General features: G+C 44.9%; 1 protein-coding gene across 1 annotated transcript; it reads left to right on the plus strand.

Annotated features, from left to right (window-relative positions):
* Window positions 1-15,194: 15,194 nt before the first annotated feature.
* Window positions 15,195-16,651, plus strand: LOC125547769 (putative AP2/ERF and B3 domain-containing protein Os01g0140700). The gene is made up of 2 exons (XM_048711545.1): window positions 15,195-16,314; window positions 16,455-16,651. Exon 1 carries the CDS (start codon window positions 15,340-15,342, stop codon window positions 16,300-16,302), a length of 963 nt encoding a protein of 320 aa, XP_048567502.1. The 5' UTR covers window positions 15,195-15,339; the 3' UTR covers window positions 16,303-16,314; window positions 16,455-16,651.
* Window positions 16,652-17,155: the final 504 nt, after the last annotated feature.

Consider the following 17,155-nt stretch of genomic DNA (forward strand, 5'->3'; position numbering starts at 1 on the left):
CAAGAACGAGGGACTCATCATATTTACAAAAACAAAAGAGGTCGAGTTCATATCAGCTTTTCTCATCTCAGCCAGTCCATCATATATCATCATAATTGTCTTTCACTTGCATGACCGAACGGTGTGAATAATAATAAGAGTGTACGTGCATTAGACTAAGCTGGAATCTGCGAGCATTCAATAAACAGGAGAAGACAAGGCAATATGGGCTCTTGGTTAAATCAATAATAATGCATATAAGAGCCACTTCAACAATTTAATTATGGTCTTCTCCTACTGATCCCAAAGAAAAGAAAAGAAATAAAACTATTTACACAGGAAAACTCCCAACAAGCAGAAGAAGAACAGGAAATATTTTTGGGTATATCTTTTTAATTATTACTACTACAGCAGAAAAATAAACTACTGATATTTTTTTGGTTTTTCTTAAGGTTTAACAGACACGCAAGAAGAAAGCAGGAAAAAGAAAATAAACTAGCATGGATATTACAGTGAAAAAGTATGAGCACCGACATCTAGTAATGAGTGTGTGTGAACATAAATGTAATGTCGGTGAGAAATACGTACACCCCCAAGCTTAGGCTTTTGGCCTAAGTTGGTCTATTGCCAGGGATAGCCTGGCGGATACCCGTAAGTGTAGCTGGGGTCGTACTGCGAGGAAGAATAGTTGGGATCATACTGATATGCAGCGGTTATCGCCTGCTGAGCTGCAGCGTGGAGTCGAGCTGCCTCCGCTCTCCTCTCGTACTCTTCTGCCTCCCCTCTGATAATAACATATCTTCTTTTTGTCTATGAATCAAAGAAGGCAGGAGCAGGGAGAGTAATACGGAAAACACATCGTTTATCAAAAATTAAACGATATAAGAGAGGTGATTCAGTCCTCTCGACAAACTGGTGCGAAGCCATAGAGTCGTAATCTAAATATGCAGGAGGCAACTCCGTATCACCCTCACGAATGTCTATTTCAAGAAAATGAGCTAAGCGTGTTGCATAAATTCCTCCAAAGAAATCTCCATTATGTCTATTATGATGCAACCTACGAGCTACAATGGCTCTCATATGATAAGATTGGTCTCCTAACACAGCGCTCCTAAGAATGTTGAGATCAGGGACACACATGTGACATGTCTCATCCTTAGCATTTATGCATCTACCGATGGAGAGAGCAAAATAATGTATAGCAGGAAAGTGAATGCTCCCTATGGTAGCCTGTGTTATATCTCTAGATTCCCCCACAGCTATACTAGTAAGAACGTTTCTAAATTCATATTTAGGGGGATCCCTAATACTGCGCCATGATGGAAGTTTGCATGCAAGAGTGAAATCCTCTAAGTCCATGGTATAAGATTTGTCATAGAGATCAAACGTGACTGAAGGAGAATTACACGAAGATGAATACTCAAACCTCCTCACAAATGAACTTGTGAGATCATGATACTGGGGGCATTTGTTAGCCTCAAAATCCTCAAGACCGGCATTGCGCAAATATGCTTTGAATTCTTCTTTAATTCCCACACGGTCCATAAAATTTTCCGAAGGCCATTCACAAGGCTGTACTGGAGCGTCTCTTGGTGGATCCTCGTCAGCATTGTGCATAGCAATCCTGGGTCCTTGCTTCTTAGAAGAACCACCTTGGAACATCTTCCTAAGTATATTGTTTTTCTTTGAAAAATTCTGAAATTTTTAGTAACTTCAAACAAAAGTGAACCAACTTCAATAAAACTGATAGCAACTACTCCTACAAGTGCCTAGAGCCTATATCATGCATCAAAACTACCTTTGACCATATAAATTTAACATGCAAGCTCAAGAACATGGTCACCTATGCAGCACAAATTTGCAAAGAATAAAGAACTAGAATAAAAACTAATTGGACCAATGGAGGAGTCACATACCAAGGAACAATCTCCCCAAGCAGTTTTGCGAGAGGTGCTTTGAGCAAGGAGATCGAAAATCACAGCAAAAGTGGCTGGAACTCGTGCTTGAGTTGGTTTTTCGGGTTTGTGTGAGACAGAGGAAGAAGATGGGTGCTGGGATAAGTGGAGGAGGGCCACCGTGGGCCCACGAGGCAGGGGGATGCGCCCTAGAGGGGGGGAGGGCGCCAACCACCCTCGTGGCCAGGTGGCGGCTCCTCCCGCGGTAATTTTTGCACAGTAAATCCTCAAATATTCCCGAAAAAATCATATTAAATTGGCATGGCATTCTGAGGACTTTTATTTTCGGGATATTTTTATATTGCACGGATAAGTCAGGAAACAGACAGAAAAATACTATTTTTACTTTATTTCTACTAATTAACAGAAAATATAGAGAGGGTACAGAAGGTTGTGCTTCTAGTTTCATCCATCTCATGCTCATCAAAAAGAATCCACTAACAAGGTTGATCAAGTCTTGTTAACAAACTCGTTCCGATAATCATGAAACCGGAGAAATTTTGAATAACACTAAGTTACCTCAACGGGGATATGCACATCCCCAATAATAAGTATATCATATTTCTTCTTGACATTACGAAGAGGAAATTCAAAACCTCCAATTATAATCGATGGAATTTTTCCAATGGAGTTCATACTATGAACTTGAGGTTGTTTCCTCGGAAAGTGTGCCGTATGCTCATTACCATTAACATGAAAAGTGACATTGCCTTTGTTGCAATCAATAACAGCCCCTGCAGTATTACGAAAAGGTCTTCCAAGAATAATAGACATACTATCATCCTCGGGAATATCAAGAATAACAAAGTCCGTTAAAATAGTAACGTTTGGAACCACAACAGGCACATCCTCACAATACCGACAGGTATAGAAGTTGATTTATCAACCATTTGCAAAGATGTTTCAGTAGGTGTCAACTTATTCAAGTCAAGTCTACGATATAAAGAGAGAGGCATAACACTAACACCGGCTCCAAGATTACATAAAGAAGTTTTAATATAATTTCTTTTAATGGAGCAAGGTATAGTAGGTACTCCGGGATCTCCAAGTTTCTTTGGTATTCCACCCTTAAAAGTATAATTAGCAAGCATGGTGGAAATCTCAGCTTCCAGTATCTTTCTTTTATTAGTAATGATATCCTTCATACATTTAGCATAAGGATTTGTTTTGAGCACATTAGTTAATCTCATACACAAAAAGATAGGCCTAATCATTTCAGCAAAGCGCTCAAAATCCTCATCATCCTTTTTCTTGGATGGTTTTGGAGGAAAAGGCATGGGTTTCTGAACCCAAGGTTCCCTTTCTTTACCATGTTTCCTAGCAACAAAGTCTCTTTTATCATAACGTTGATTCTTTGATTGTGGGTTATCAAGATCAACAACAGGTTCGATTTCTACATCATTGTCATTACTAGGTTGAGCATCATTATGAACATCATCATTAATATTTTCACTAGGTTCATGTTCATTACCAGATTGTGTTTCAGCATCAGACATAGAGATATCATTTGGATTATCAGGTGGTTCAGCAATAGGTTCACTAGAAGTTTGCACATTTCTATCATTTTTCTTTTTCTTCTTTTTAGAAGAACTAGGAACATCAATATTATTTCTTTGAGAATCTTGCTCGATTCTCTTAGGGTGGCCTTCAGGATACAAAGGTTCCTGAGTCATTCTACCAGTTCTAGTAGCCACTCTAACAGCATAATCATTTTTCTTACTATTCATTTCATCAAGCACTTCTTTTTGAGCCTTAAGTACTTGTTCTACTTGAGTGGTAACCATAGAAGCATGTTTGCTAACAAGTTTAAGTTCACCCTTAATATTAGCCATATAATCACCCAAGCGTCTAATCATATAAGCATTTTCTTTTAATTGTCTACCAAAATAAGCATTGAAGTCGTCTTCCTTAAACATAATGTTTTCAAACTCATCCAAGCACTGACTAGCAATTTTAGTAGGAGGGACTTCAGCTTTATCATATCTATAGAGAGAATTTACCTTCACTACCTGTGTCGGGATATCGGGATCAGGAGGTTCTTCAGTAAATAAAGAATTGAGATCATATGTTTCTTCAACAGGCGGTATATTAAGACCATGTATTTCTTCAATAGTAGGTAAATTCTTAATATCTTCAGCTTTAATACCTTTTTCTTTCATAGATTTCTTTGCCTCTTGCATATCTTCGGGACTGAGAAATAGAACACCTATCTTCTTCGGAGTTGGTTTAAGAATAGGCTCAGTAATTGGAGCAGGAGCTGGCTCAGGAGGTGCCCAATTATTCTCATTTGTCAACATATTATTCAATAGAATTTCAGCTTCATCCGGTGTTCTTTCCCTGAAAAAAGAACTAGCACAACTATCCAGGTAATCTCTGGAAGCATCGGTTAGTCCATTATAAAAGATATCAAGTATTTCGGGTTTCATAAGAGGATGATCAGGCAAAGCATTAAGTAACTTGAGAAGCCTCCCCCAAGCTTGTGGGAGACTCTCTTCTTTAATTTGCACGAAGTTGTATATTTCCCTCAAAGCAGCTTGTTTCTTATGAGCAGGGAAATATTTAGCAGAGAAGTAATAAATCATATCCTGGGGACTACGCACACAACCAGGATCAAGAGATTTAAACCATGTCTTAGCATCACCCTTTAATGAGAACGGAAATATTTTGAGTATATAAAAGTAACGCGATCTCTCATCATTAGTAAACAGGGCAGCTATATCATTTAACTTAGTAAGATGTGCCACAACAGTTTCAGATTCATAGCCATAAACGGATCAGATTCCACCAAAGTAATCATATCAGGATCAACAGAGAATTCATAATCCTTATCAGGAACACAAATAGGTGAAGTAGCAAAAGCAGGGTCAAGTTTCATTTTATCTCTAAGTGATTTTTTGTTCCATTTAACTAATAACCTCTTAAGCTCATATCTATCTTTGCAAGCTAAAACAGCGGCAGAAGATTCCATATCAAAAAGATAGCCCTCAGGAATAACAGGCATATTTTCATCATCACTATCATCATAGTATTCAGATTCAATAATTTCTTTTTCTCTAGCCCTTGCAATTTGTTCATTAAGAAATTCACCAAGGGGCACAGTAGTATCAGGCATAGAAGAAGTTTCATCATAAGTATCATGCATAGCAGAAGTGGCATCATCAATAACATGCGACATATCAGAACGAATAGCAGAAGCAGGTGTAGGTGTCGCAAACTTACTCATAACAGAAGGTGAATCAAGTGCAAAGCTAGATGGCAGTTCCTTACCTCCCCTCGTAGTTGAGGGATAGATCTTGGTTTTTGGATCTCTCAAGTTCTTCATATGTGAAGATATGAATCCCAAGTGACTCAAAGAATAGAGCTATGCTCCCCGGCAACGGCGCCGTAAATTAGTCTTGATAACCACAAGTATAAGGGGATCAAAACTTTCAAGAGGGTAGAGTATTCAACCCAAATTTATTGATTCGACACAAGGGGAGCCAAAGAATATTCTCAAGTATTAGCAGCTGAGTTGTCAATTCAACCACACCTGGAAACTTAGTATCTGCAGCAAAGTGTTTAGTAGCAAAGTAATATGATAGTGGTGGTAGCAGCAACAAAAGTAAAGACAGCAAAAGTAATGTTTTTGGTATTTTGTAGTGATTGTAACAGTAGCAGCGGGAAGTAAATAAGCGTAAACCAGTATATGGAAAACTCGTAGGCACCGGATCAGTGATGGATAATTATGCCGGATGCGGTTCATCATGTAACAGTCATAACATAGGGTGACACAGAACTAGCTCCAATTCATCAATGTAATGTAGGCATGTATTCCGTATATAGTCATACGTGCTTATGGAAAAGAACTTGCATGACATCTTTTGTCCTACCCTCCCGTGGCAGCGGGGTCCTATCACCGGGAGTGGTCCCGATTATTGTCACTTCGGGGTTGCCGGATCATAACACATAGTAGGTGACTATAGACTTGCAAGATAGGATCAAGAACTCACATATATTCATGAAAACATAATAGGTTCAGATCTGAAATCATGGCACTCGGGCCCTAGTGACAAGCATTAAGCATAGCAAAGTCATAGCAACATCAATCTCAGAACATAATGGATACTAGGGATCAAACCCTAACAAAACTAACTCGATTACATGATAAATCTCATCCAACCCATCACCGTCCAGCAAGCCTACGATGGAATTACTCACGCACGGCGGTGAGCATCATGAAATTGGTGATGGAGGATGGTTGATGATGACGACGACGACGAATCCCCCTCTCCAGAGCCTCGAACGGACTCCAGATCAGCCCTCCCGAGAGGTTTTAGGGCTTGGCGACGGCTCCATATCGTAAAACGCGATGATTTCTTCTCTCTGATTTTTTTCTCTCCGAAAGCAAATATATAGGCGCGCCCTAGGGGGGGCGCCCCACCCTCGTAAGAAGGGTGTGGGCCCCCTGGTCTTCATCTTTGGCGAGAATTTTATTATTATTTTTTCTAAGATGTTCCGTGGAGTTTCAGGTCATTCCAAGAATATTTGTTTTCTGCACATAAAACAACACCATGGCAATTCTGCTGAAAACAGCGTTAGTCCGGGTTAGTTCCATTCAAATCATACAAGTTAGAGTCCAAAACAAGGGCAAAAGTGTTTGGAAAAGTAGATACGACGGAGACGTATCACTTGCCGCCATGGTCATGGCCATGCCCCGCCACCCGTGGCCTGCTCGCTGCCTTGGCCTTGGCCTGCTCGCCGCCGTAGCTGCGCTCCGCCCCGCCGTGGCCTGCTCGCCCCGCCGTGGTCGTGGCCGCGGCCCGCCCCGCCCCGCCACCGCCATGGTTGTGGCCGCGCCCTAGCCCTGCCGCCTGTGGTCATGGCCGCGGTTCACCCCGCTATGGCCGTGGCCGCGCCCGTGCCCTTCCGCCCGTGGCCGTGGCCACGGCCCGCCCCGCAACCGCCGTGGGCGTGGCCGCGCCCACGCCCTGCCGCCCCGCCATCGTGGCCGCGCCCGAGCCTGGGCTCGTCCCCGCCCCGCCGCCGCCGTGGCCGTGGCTACGCATGCGAGGAGGCCGGCGGCGGACGCACGCGAGGAGGACGACGGCGGGCGCACGCGAGGAGGCCAACGGCGGCTGCGGGCACATGGGGCACTTTTCACGTGCGTGAGAAGTTCAGCATGCTGGAGCTCACGCGCTAAATATACGGCTTGTGATCCAGTTTCGTTCGGTGCGCCGAACACTTTTCACAGCGTGCTCTATTATGCAGCGTCCGCTGGAGTGCTATTTTCAACTTCGTGCGTGCTAAACTTGTGAATTTGCTGGCACAGCGCTAATATTGGGCGTCTGTTGGAGATGCTCTAAGAACATCTACAGCCGTGCTTCTCAAACCCGCCTAAAGTGCCCGGCAAACGGTCCGATCACAAAAAGTTGATGCAGATGGACGCCTTAGATGTCTGGACCGACCGGCACCGCTTATATCCAACGTCTCCGGCCCTCGTTGGCCAACTCGACCTCACATATATTCCTCCCGATCCGCTCGCCGGATCAAACCCTAGCCACTTTACTCCGCTCCCCTCCGCCATCCAAGCTCCCGTCTGACGATCTTCGGCATGGCGGGCAGCGGATCTAAGTCCTACATCTATAGATCCGTTGACCCTGAGTTCATCCCACGCGACCCCGAGGAGAAGATGGCTGCCCTGCTTGCACTTCGCCGCTCCCAGGGGGAGGCCCGTGTGGGGGCAGCGCTCGGACTCCTTCCATCGGGAATCCATTGCGTCCGCCTAAATGGCGCATGGATCGGCGCAAGGTGTGTCATCACTGCCTCATTGGAGGCGGTGCGGTCCGTCTGACGTCCGAACGCAGTCGCGGACGCGCAACCCCTTCGTTGGCGCGCCGAGACCATGGACACACTATGGGTGTCGTCGGATGCAAACATAGCACGGCGTGGCCGCCATGGGAGGAAGCAGGCGCGGGAGGCAGCAGCAGCCCTTGCGGCGGTGGACGTTGGCGAGGTGGAGTTGCATTCTCCGATGCCCCGTATGGTGCAACAGTCCGGGCGCCACAACCGCGTGGTGGTGGATGTCGCTGGCTCGTTCCAGGACGGATCCATCATCGATCTGACTTCACCAGCACCATCTGGGTTCTGGGCTCTGACGAGGAAGAGTAGGACATGGGAGACGGTGACACCTAGAGTCCCGTAAGACGACTTGTGTCCCATGCTGTACTCTACCTTGTCGGCGATCGGACCAACACTCTAGGGAGCGCAACCGGACATGCGCACGGTGAAGCTGGACGAGCTCCGCTTAAAGGTTGGTTTACGCTGCATGTAATAATATGAATTTGAGGTTTTCGATGGTAGAATCAAATAGCTGAGGTGTGACCGGTCACTGTCCGTAGACGCGACTGGACGTGTCCGCGGGTGTTTGAGGGATCGGATTTACTGAGTCCGGCTGTAAATGCTCCGAACTGGTTACCAAAAACATCATATTGAAAATGTAAGCGCATCTGGACCTCTAAAATGGACATAATATCCGTCTGCGGACGTGAATACGTGAGGCGGCCATCAAACCGTACACCTCACACATCCGCATACATTTCAAACAGAATTTAATCAAACAGGACGACTTTCGTGCAAGCCGGGTGATTTTTTGTTTAATCCAGACTAAATTCATGATATTTTCGGCATATTTCAATAAACAAAGGTTAACGTTAGGTCTCAGTTTACCAAGACATAACCAGATCTCAATTAAGTGATATAGTATAAGAAGAGAAAATGAAAACAGAAAATAAAATTTTTATATGAATCTCACGCAAGATCAAAAGAATATAATAACGTCAACTAAGACATAATAAAATCTTAGTCGACTAAGACTTAGCAAAACTGTTAAACAAAAACACCCCGAAGCTATCTACTCTAAAAATTAGACTAACTCTTTGCCGACGTCCGCTTTCCAAGGCCTAGCCCTGGGAAGTGAAGTTGTGTGTCACTGGCGAAGAAGAGTAAGATATGGGACATGAACACCTTCGTCTTCCATGTCCTAAACGTCGCCGATGAAGGTGATGTTGCCTGTGGAGACGAGGTTCATGATATATGTGCCGTGCATACGTAGGCTTGATTGAAGTACGTAGTGTCATAGCAATGTGTTCACGTCCAAGCATCGGCAGCCTTTTTGTCACTACATACATGATGGATGATGCACCGTTGTAGACGTACGCAGGGGCGGAGACAGAGGGGTGCGAGCAGGGGTCAGACACCCCCATCGCCTCGCCCCCCTCCTATTAAGCCTCGTTAGGTAGTTGTAGTTTATACGTATATCATGGCTGACCTGTTTGTTCTAGTTAGCGCTAATGGCCTAGCATGGCAACTTCTCAAAGGCCCAAAGCATCCCTTCATTGCTAGTTGTACATACGTGTGAGAAAAAAACGACCCTAAAAAAAACCTGTGAGAAAAAAGATAAGATCCAGATCATGTAGTTAATTCCTTACCTTCCCGTAATTACGTTCCTGGCTTCTAGGTCTGCTGGCTCCATACGGACGGGATTTGCCTGCTCCCCGCGCGTGTGCTCATCCGTGCTCCCGCGTAGGTGGCTTGATTTGATTGGAACAAAATAAAGTCCGGGCCCACTCCCTTAAAATCAGGGGGGAGGGGATGATTAAATTAGAAAGTAAAATGAAAAAAGACAACCGTAGGATGAAGTGGGAGCACGGTTAGGAGCATGGGGAGGGAGCAGGCAAGCCGGATCCGGCTCCATACGTACGTCTTTGCGCCGTCATCGCCGTCGCGGCATAGCCTGTCGCTGCTTCCGCCGTTTTGGTTGTGGCACAGCCGCACAGGGCAGAGGGCACTACACTCCCCAGAGAATCCGGAGAGATCACAACTACTCATCTGCTACAGCGCGTCACGCATCAACAGATTGACTTCCAAGGAATTCTGGTATATAGTACTCTTTCCGTTCTTAAATATAAGTCTTTGTAAAGATTCCAATATGAACCATATACGGATGTGTATAGATGCATTTGAAGGATAGATTCATTTATTTTGCTTCGTATATAGTTTATAGTGAAATCTCTATAAAGACTTATATCTAAGAACGAACGAATGGAGTAATCCTGAATCATTACAATTTATTTCAAATCAATGATTTTCTTTACTAATTAGGTAAGATTGTAATTTAGAAATATAGTTTCACTTGTTGTTTAATGCTTCATGGAAAATAGATTCGTTGTACAAGCTCATTGTTTCAAAATATTACTGAGAACACAAATCTACTTGAGGAGCAAGCTATTCTACATGATAATTTGAACCCATTTTATTACCAAACATATGTTTTCGTTCATATCAATTTTAATTTTGAGACTATATATTTTGTGTGTGTTGTGTGTGTATCAGAAACGATTATTTTTTTTTCTCGCCTCCCTTATGCCTAAATCCTGACTCCGCCTCTGGACGTACGTACGTTAGTTTGTCTCAACGTGCCGTGCTCTATGCGGCGTGCAGGTGCAGTCTGCATGCGCCGCAGGTCACCAGAGGGTCGATCGATGGTGGCCTTGAAGTAGCCTGCAGGCTGTCACGTACCAGTACTACGACTCTTGTGACCGTGCCATCTGAGCATTGGGTCCCAGCAACCACTACGTACGTGCATCGAGCGGTCGATTAGACGTACGCCAGTGACAAAATGCTCTTGGACCGACCCCTTCGACGGTGCACACACCTACATAAGCAGCCCTTACAACCCTACATAAGCTGGCTACCAAAGTGTATCATTATTGAAACTGTAAGGAGCAACTATAAAGACATCCCAACGCAGACCTTCAAATTGTCCGCATCCGTCTGGACGGTGCTGTTCGGACGTGTTCTATCATCCAACACGGTCCTATATTCGTCCGGATTACCAACCGGATGTGCTTTTTTCGCAAACTGAAGACAAACTGATGGAGGGTGGGGAGGCTTTGCGGGAGTCTGGATATTCGTTGATCAATCAAATGACAACATGTATCTTCTCTGTTCGGATGCGGATGCATTGCTAATTTTTGCTACTTCACGGAAGCCACCAACACATGACGGCGGAAGGCTGTTAATTAGCGTAGCATTTTGACGAAAGCTAGTAGTGCTACCTTAAGATTTGGCGGAAGCACATGATGGATTTGACCGAAGCTAGCTAGACATGATGGTGAAAGCTACAGATAATCACGTAATACTATTAATCAGTAATCACATAGGATAGGAGTGAATGACGGAAGCTCCTTTGCTTTTCTTCTTTGGATGGCGGAAGGTCAAATCACATAGTGCATGCCAGCTACTGTTTTGCTTCGTTGGATGGCGGAAGGTCCAAATTACATAGTGCACTGATGGAATTTCCTAATCAGTAGTTGACGGAAGATTTTCACATGTAATTACATGGAAGGCTACTAATTTGATGGAAAGTTGTTTGCTGTTTTTTTAGGTGAATAAGAACAGACATTTGTAGTTATGGTTGGATGACCGGCTCCCGGATGAGTACCCACAGATTAGTCCTCCTGTTAGCGAATGCGCCGAAGCAAATTTGCGGATCAACATTGAAGATGCCCTGAGTAAATTGTGCAGGATCTTTTTTTAAAGATACAATCGTTTTCTCTAGAGCCATTGGATTAAAATCCAGCGGCTCCATCTTCATCTTTCACTTTAGAATCATTATTGTTTATCTTGTTTCTCCTCATGCCACACGCCCTGGATCTGCCTCTCCTCGGATTGCCACGCCATGGCGAGTCACGTCGTCCCCGTCTCCGTCGGGGTACTGGCCAAGGCTCTCGATGTTTATCATTTGACCCTTGCCACACCATTTGGCTGCCGCTAGGTGATGCCCGAGCTCAAGACGAGTTTTTGCTACCACCCTTGTTTTTGTTTTGTTTTGGCTGGAACCATCCTAAAAATTGCTACCACCGTCTTTTGATTTTGCTGGAACCGGCATTTTTCGCTTCGGTATCGGCGGTGAAGGTGGGTGGTGTTTTGGTTCGCCGGCGGCGGTGAGGCTGCGAGCGCCGGCGACGAGCAGGGGCAACGGTGGTCCAAGCAATAGCAGCGCGGGCCAGCGTGCGGGATCCCGTGAGCGGCGGCGGCGCTTGCTTTTTTTTCTCCTCTTTTTTCCTGTGAGGGAGGATGACGATAGGAGATGCGGGGCAGATTTGACAGTTACGCGCGTCCAGATCGAGCGGCTCTGGTTTGACCGGCCGAAACACCGCCGGTGCGCTAGCGCAGAGTACTGCCCAATAAAAAAGGCCCTCCATCCATACTTGTGAACCCTCGTCCTCGCCTGTCGGCGACAGGCGCGGCCGACCGCGTCGTCCCATCCCCGGCGAGGTCCTAGTTCAGCCTCGCCGGGACACCCCGACCGGCCGCATCGCCCTGTCACAGTCTCACAGTTATGTTGTGGCTGGTCTCCATGAAATTGACTGAAACTTGAAAATTCCTGGAAAACTCTAATCACAGCTCATCTGCTAATTCTTCAACATCAGTCGGTGTGGACGAAAAATAGCAGATGCAAAACTTCAATCATTAATGGGAGATCCATCCATCGATCTCAACTAAAGTCGGCATCAAAATGCAGCTAGATATTCGTAACCACCAACATCAACGATGTGCGACAGCTAACTCATGGATGGATAGATGGGGCCAAAGGGTTCTCAAGGGGGTGTGAATCTAGTCCCCCCTCTCCACATCCAGCCAGGTTCCACACTCCTCTCCCCCACTAGCTAACCCCTATCCCCCACTGGGCCGCTGCTTGCATATGGATGAACCCATCTTCTGCTTCCACTTGGGCATCCTGCTTGCTTTGGGGCAATCATCAGGTGCACAGTACCCCGGGTGCCAACACCAACATGGATATATATGTACTACTCAGGCTGTGGATCTTGACCACCGGAATACCGGTGCCGGAGATGGCCACACTGCCTATAGAACTAGCCTGGTTTTTACTACCTGGAGGCAGCTAGTAACATCCAATGGGCTGGGCCACCACACTTGCACGTTCATCCTCCCAACCAGTAAAAGTATCAACTTGGCCATCTTGCTTGCTTGCTTGCTTGGGGGAATCATTAGGTGCACAGCACCGTACCCCGTGACAACATACATGGATACATATAGTACAATAGAGTGTGTGGATTTTTTTTTTGAGAATAGAGTGTGTGGATTTTGACCACCAGAATACAGGTGCGGGCTGCCTGTGAACCTAGACATTTTCTTTTTTTTTACTCCCTCCGTCCCAAAATATGTCTCTCAACTTTAGTACAAGTACAAAGTTGAGACACTTATTTTGGGACGGAGCGAGTACTTGGAAGTAGTTGTAGTAACATCCAATGGGCTGTAGCACCAGACTTGCACTTTCATCCTCTGAATGTAGTATCAACTCTTTTTTTTTTGCGAGGAGAATGTAGTATCAACTTGACTACTTGAGCGCACTTGTATCTCAATTATTGAAATGTGGCACTGGTGCTACGATCACTTCTTAAACTGTGAAAGCGAATGAAATACTCACTCCGTTTTTATTTACTCCGCATATTAGCTTCGACTGAAGTCAAACTTTATAAAATTTGACCATGTCTATAGAAAACAATATGAACATTTCAGATAGCAAATCTATATGATTTGAAAATATATTGAATAACGAATCTAATGGTTTCAGATAGCAAGAAGGCTATTGTAAGTTAATATTTCTTCTTCTATAAACTTGGTGAAAGTTTATACCGTTTGACTTCAAACAAAGTTAATATCCGGGGCAAATAAAAACTGAGGGAGTAGTAGTTGTTAATCAGAGATTATTTATCCAGCTTCTGGAGTGAACAATGAAACTTTCCATACTCTCTCCGGAGAGGAATATATGTCGGGCACAATTTTTTAGGTGTGCAATTTGACCAGCAAAACATGTGTTAATATGAGTTATTTGCATATCACAAGTATGAAATATATATTTTATGGTGAAATTTCACTATGTACATTCCACCCGCAAAGTGGAAGCTGACCTACACATATATACGGCATCTGTATGTGAATGCATGTCATCCTAGAATACTTGCAGCCAAACATCACCAACTTGGAGTGAAAACATTACCAACATTAAGTGAAAATATACACAGAAAGTATTAAGATGTAGTAAGTGATAATAATATCACTAGAACTGATATGGGAAAAGCAATGGCCATAGTTACATGTGGGAGATTGCGCCCATTTCTAAAACGACATGTATTTCTAAACCGAGGGATCAATTTTCATCCTCAAGTAACTCAGATGACCCACACTGATGTGACATCTCACAGTTAGGAGACCATGTTATTATTTGAAGAAAAATATTGATCATAGTTTGTGAGCCTATACATATTGCTTGTTCTCTCTCTATATATGTTTTTTTTACCCGTGCAATACCTACCACAACCAATGCTTGATCCCTAAGGAAAAACAACCCATATATAATGTCTTCCCAGAAAAGCCACCCCCAATATGTTAGAGTACCAAAACAATCCTAAAGTTAGATTGATTTTCAAGACAGAGACATTCATCGCTTACCCTGTTACTTATGTGGTGGTGGTAACAACCAAACTTATTGTCCTCCCAATTTTCTCACATTGACAATAGTTTGTTTTTTCATAGGTTTCTGAGTATGTTGAGATGGCAAACAAGTCATGTACCCTCCTCTATGACCGTGCAACTTGAACAACTACTCCTTGAATGCCGACTAGTCTGTCATCATTCTTGTCATGATTTTTGTAGTTACTCGGCGATTTATTCGTTTACCTATATTTCCTAGTCATCCAAGAAATAATATTTTCTGAGTTTCCACTAAGAATCATCTAACCTAGACGCCGGGCTACACGCAACTACAATAAAATTTGACCAGACGGCTATCAATAGTTGATTGAGAGATAACAATTTCCAGAGTATTTATTGCATGAATTTTCTTAATTTTAACACGATAGCCTTCTTCATCATAATTTTTACTCTTCATAGGTATCTTCGATAGTTTTTCAGCTAACTATGATGCATTAGTGCCTGTGTTGCAAAAGAACACTTCATAACCCCCTTGTCGTTACATATGTCATTGTGCGTGTACATATATTCATGGACAAAGATTTTTAATATGGATTGGCAAAAATGCATTTAAGTATGACCAGAGATTCTCACAAGTCATAAGCACATCTACCGCCAAAGACATAATAATGACAACCCTAGTGCCAAAAGTTCACTAGAAGCCAACCACACATGTCTATGTAGCATAAAATAACGGATTTTAGCAGCGTAATGCTGCAAAGCATACATAAGCGGCAACATAAACACAATTACACACTAATCGATCCAGCGCAACTGCGCAAGTGTAAAATTGGAAGCAACCAACCATGCACCAATCTCAATATATACACAAGAAATCACCAACTATGCAGGTACAATAATCCCCACGATGGCATCTGGCAAGGCGACAAACCACGGCATGGAGGACGACAACGACATGGAGTACTCGTCTGCGGAATCGGGGGCCGAGGATGCGGCGGAGTCGTCGTCGTCGCCGGTGTTGGCGCCGCCCCGGGCGGCTCCATCGTCGCGGTTCAAGGGCGTCGTGCCGCAGCCCAACGGGCGGTGGGGCGCGCAGATCTACGAGAAGCACTCGCGGGTGTGGCTCGGCACGTTCCCCGACGAGGACGCCGCCGCGCGCGCCTACGACGTGGCCGCGCTGCGCTTCCGTGGCCCGGACGCCGTCATCAACTTCCAGCGCCCGCCGGCGGCGGCGGAGGCCGGCTCTTCGTCGTCCAGAAGCGAGCTCGATCCCGAGCTCGGTTTCCTCGCCGACCACTCCAAGGCCGAGATCGTGGACATGCTCCGGAAGCACACCTACGACGACGAGCTTCGGCAGGGCCTGCGCCGCGGCCGCGGGCGCGCGCAGCCGACGCCGGCGTGGGCGCGAGAGCTCCTCTTCGAGAAGGCCGTGACCCCGAGCGACGTCGGCAAGCTCAACCGCCTGGTGGTGCCGAAGCAGCACGCCGAGAAGCACTTCCCTCCGACCACTGCGGCGGCCACCGGCAGCAACGGCAAGGGCGTGCTGCTCAATTTCGAGGACGGCGACGGGAAGGTGTGGCGCTTCCGCTACTCGTACTGGAACAGCAGCCAGAGCTACGTGCTCACCAAGGGCTGGAGCCGCTTCGTCAAGGAGACGGGCCTCCGCGCCGGCGACACCGTGGCGTTCTACCGGTCGGCGTACGGGAATGACACGGAGGACCAGCTCTTCATCGACTACAAGAAGATGAACAAGAATGACGATGCTGCCGACGCGGCGATTTCCAATGAGAATGAGACAGGCCATGTCGCCGTCAAGCTCTTCGGCGTTGACATTGCCGGTGGAGGGATGGCGGGATCATCAGGTGGCTGAAGGGCACGGCCGGTAAGCTCTTGGTCTTCTGCCGTACTAGTGTGATTGCAATTGCATATATTGATTGCTGGCTACTCGATCTACATTTCCATTTCGGGAAGCAAGAATAGACAATAACAATATTTAATCACATCACATGATCACGCCCATAGAAGAAGATATCAATGCAGACAGATCGGAGCAAGAGGACACCATATGGGAGAGTACAATACCTTGCACATTTTGTATGCCTATGGTCGATCTTATTGAATAGATTCCACTATTCCAGAGGGTTATTAGAAGGCGACAATACTTTGCATAATTTTTGCGATGATCTTATTGAATATGTGGTTACCTTTAGTTCTCCAAATCTTGTTCTATTGCCATGATTGTTGTGCAGCCTTTAATTTTTATTATTATACGAGATCGATCTTTACCATTCCCAGTGCTTCATCGATTTTTTCCCCAATTCAGTGATGCTAGTGCCGTAGGACTATCTTACACTATCACATTGATTCAGGCGTCGCTAAACACAAGGAGTTGTAAACTTCATATATATATATAAAAAAAGGAGCTGTAGAGCCTTTTCTCAGGAATGAATTTATATAATGTAGAGAAGCATCTATACTTTGATTCTGAAAAAGATATCAGAGCAATATGACTACATTAATCTATTGGTAATCTGCATGAACTGGTACACACGCCGAGGTGCTCCCATTTTCGACTGAAAAAGAAAAATCTGTGAGATGGTCAAACATCATTTAGAGAAATGTTATGTGTGATCAAACCTCAACATGTGGAATGCCGCTTTGTTCAGCATGGGTTAATTCATGCTTTTAAGGGGTTAAATTAAACAAATTTCAAATGAGATGGG

Source organism: Triticum urartu, chromosome 3 (assembly GCF_003073215.2).
Source record: "Triticum urartu cultivar G1812 chromosome 3, Tu2.1, whole genome shotgun sequence".
Classification (NCBI taxonomy): domain Eukaryota; kingdom Viridiplantae; phylum Streptophyta; class Magnoliopsida; order Poales; family Poaceae; genus Triticum; species Triticum urartu.

Excerpts from the sequence above, each read along its gene's own strand:
- LOC125547769 (XM_048711545.1), top strand. The coding sequence starts at position 15,340 with ATGGCATCTGGCAAGGCGACAAACCACGGCATGGAGGACGACAACGAC.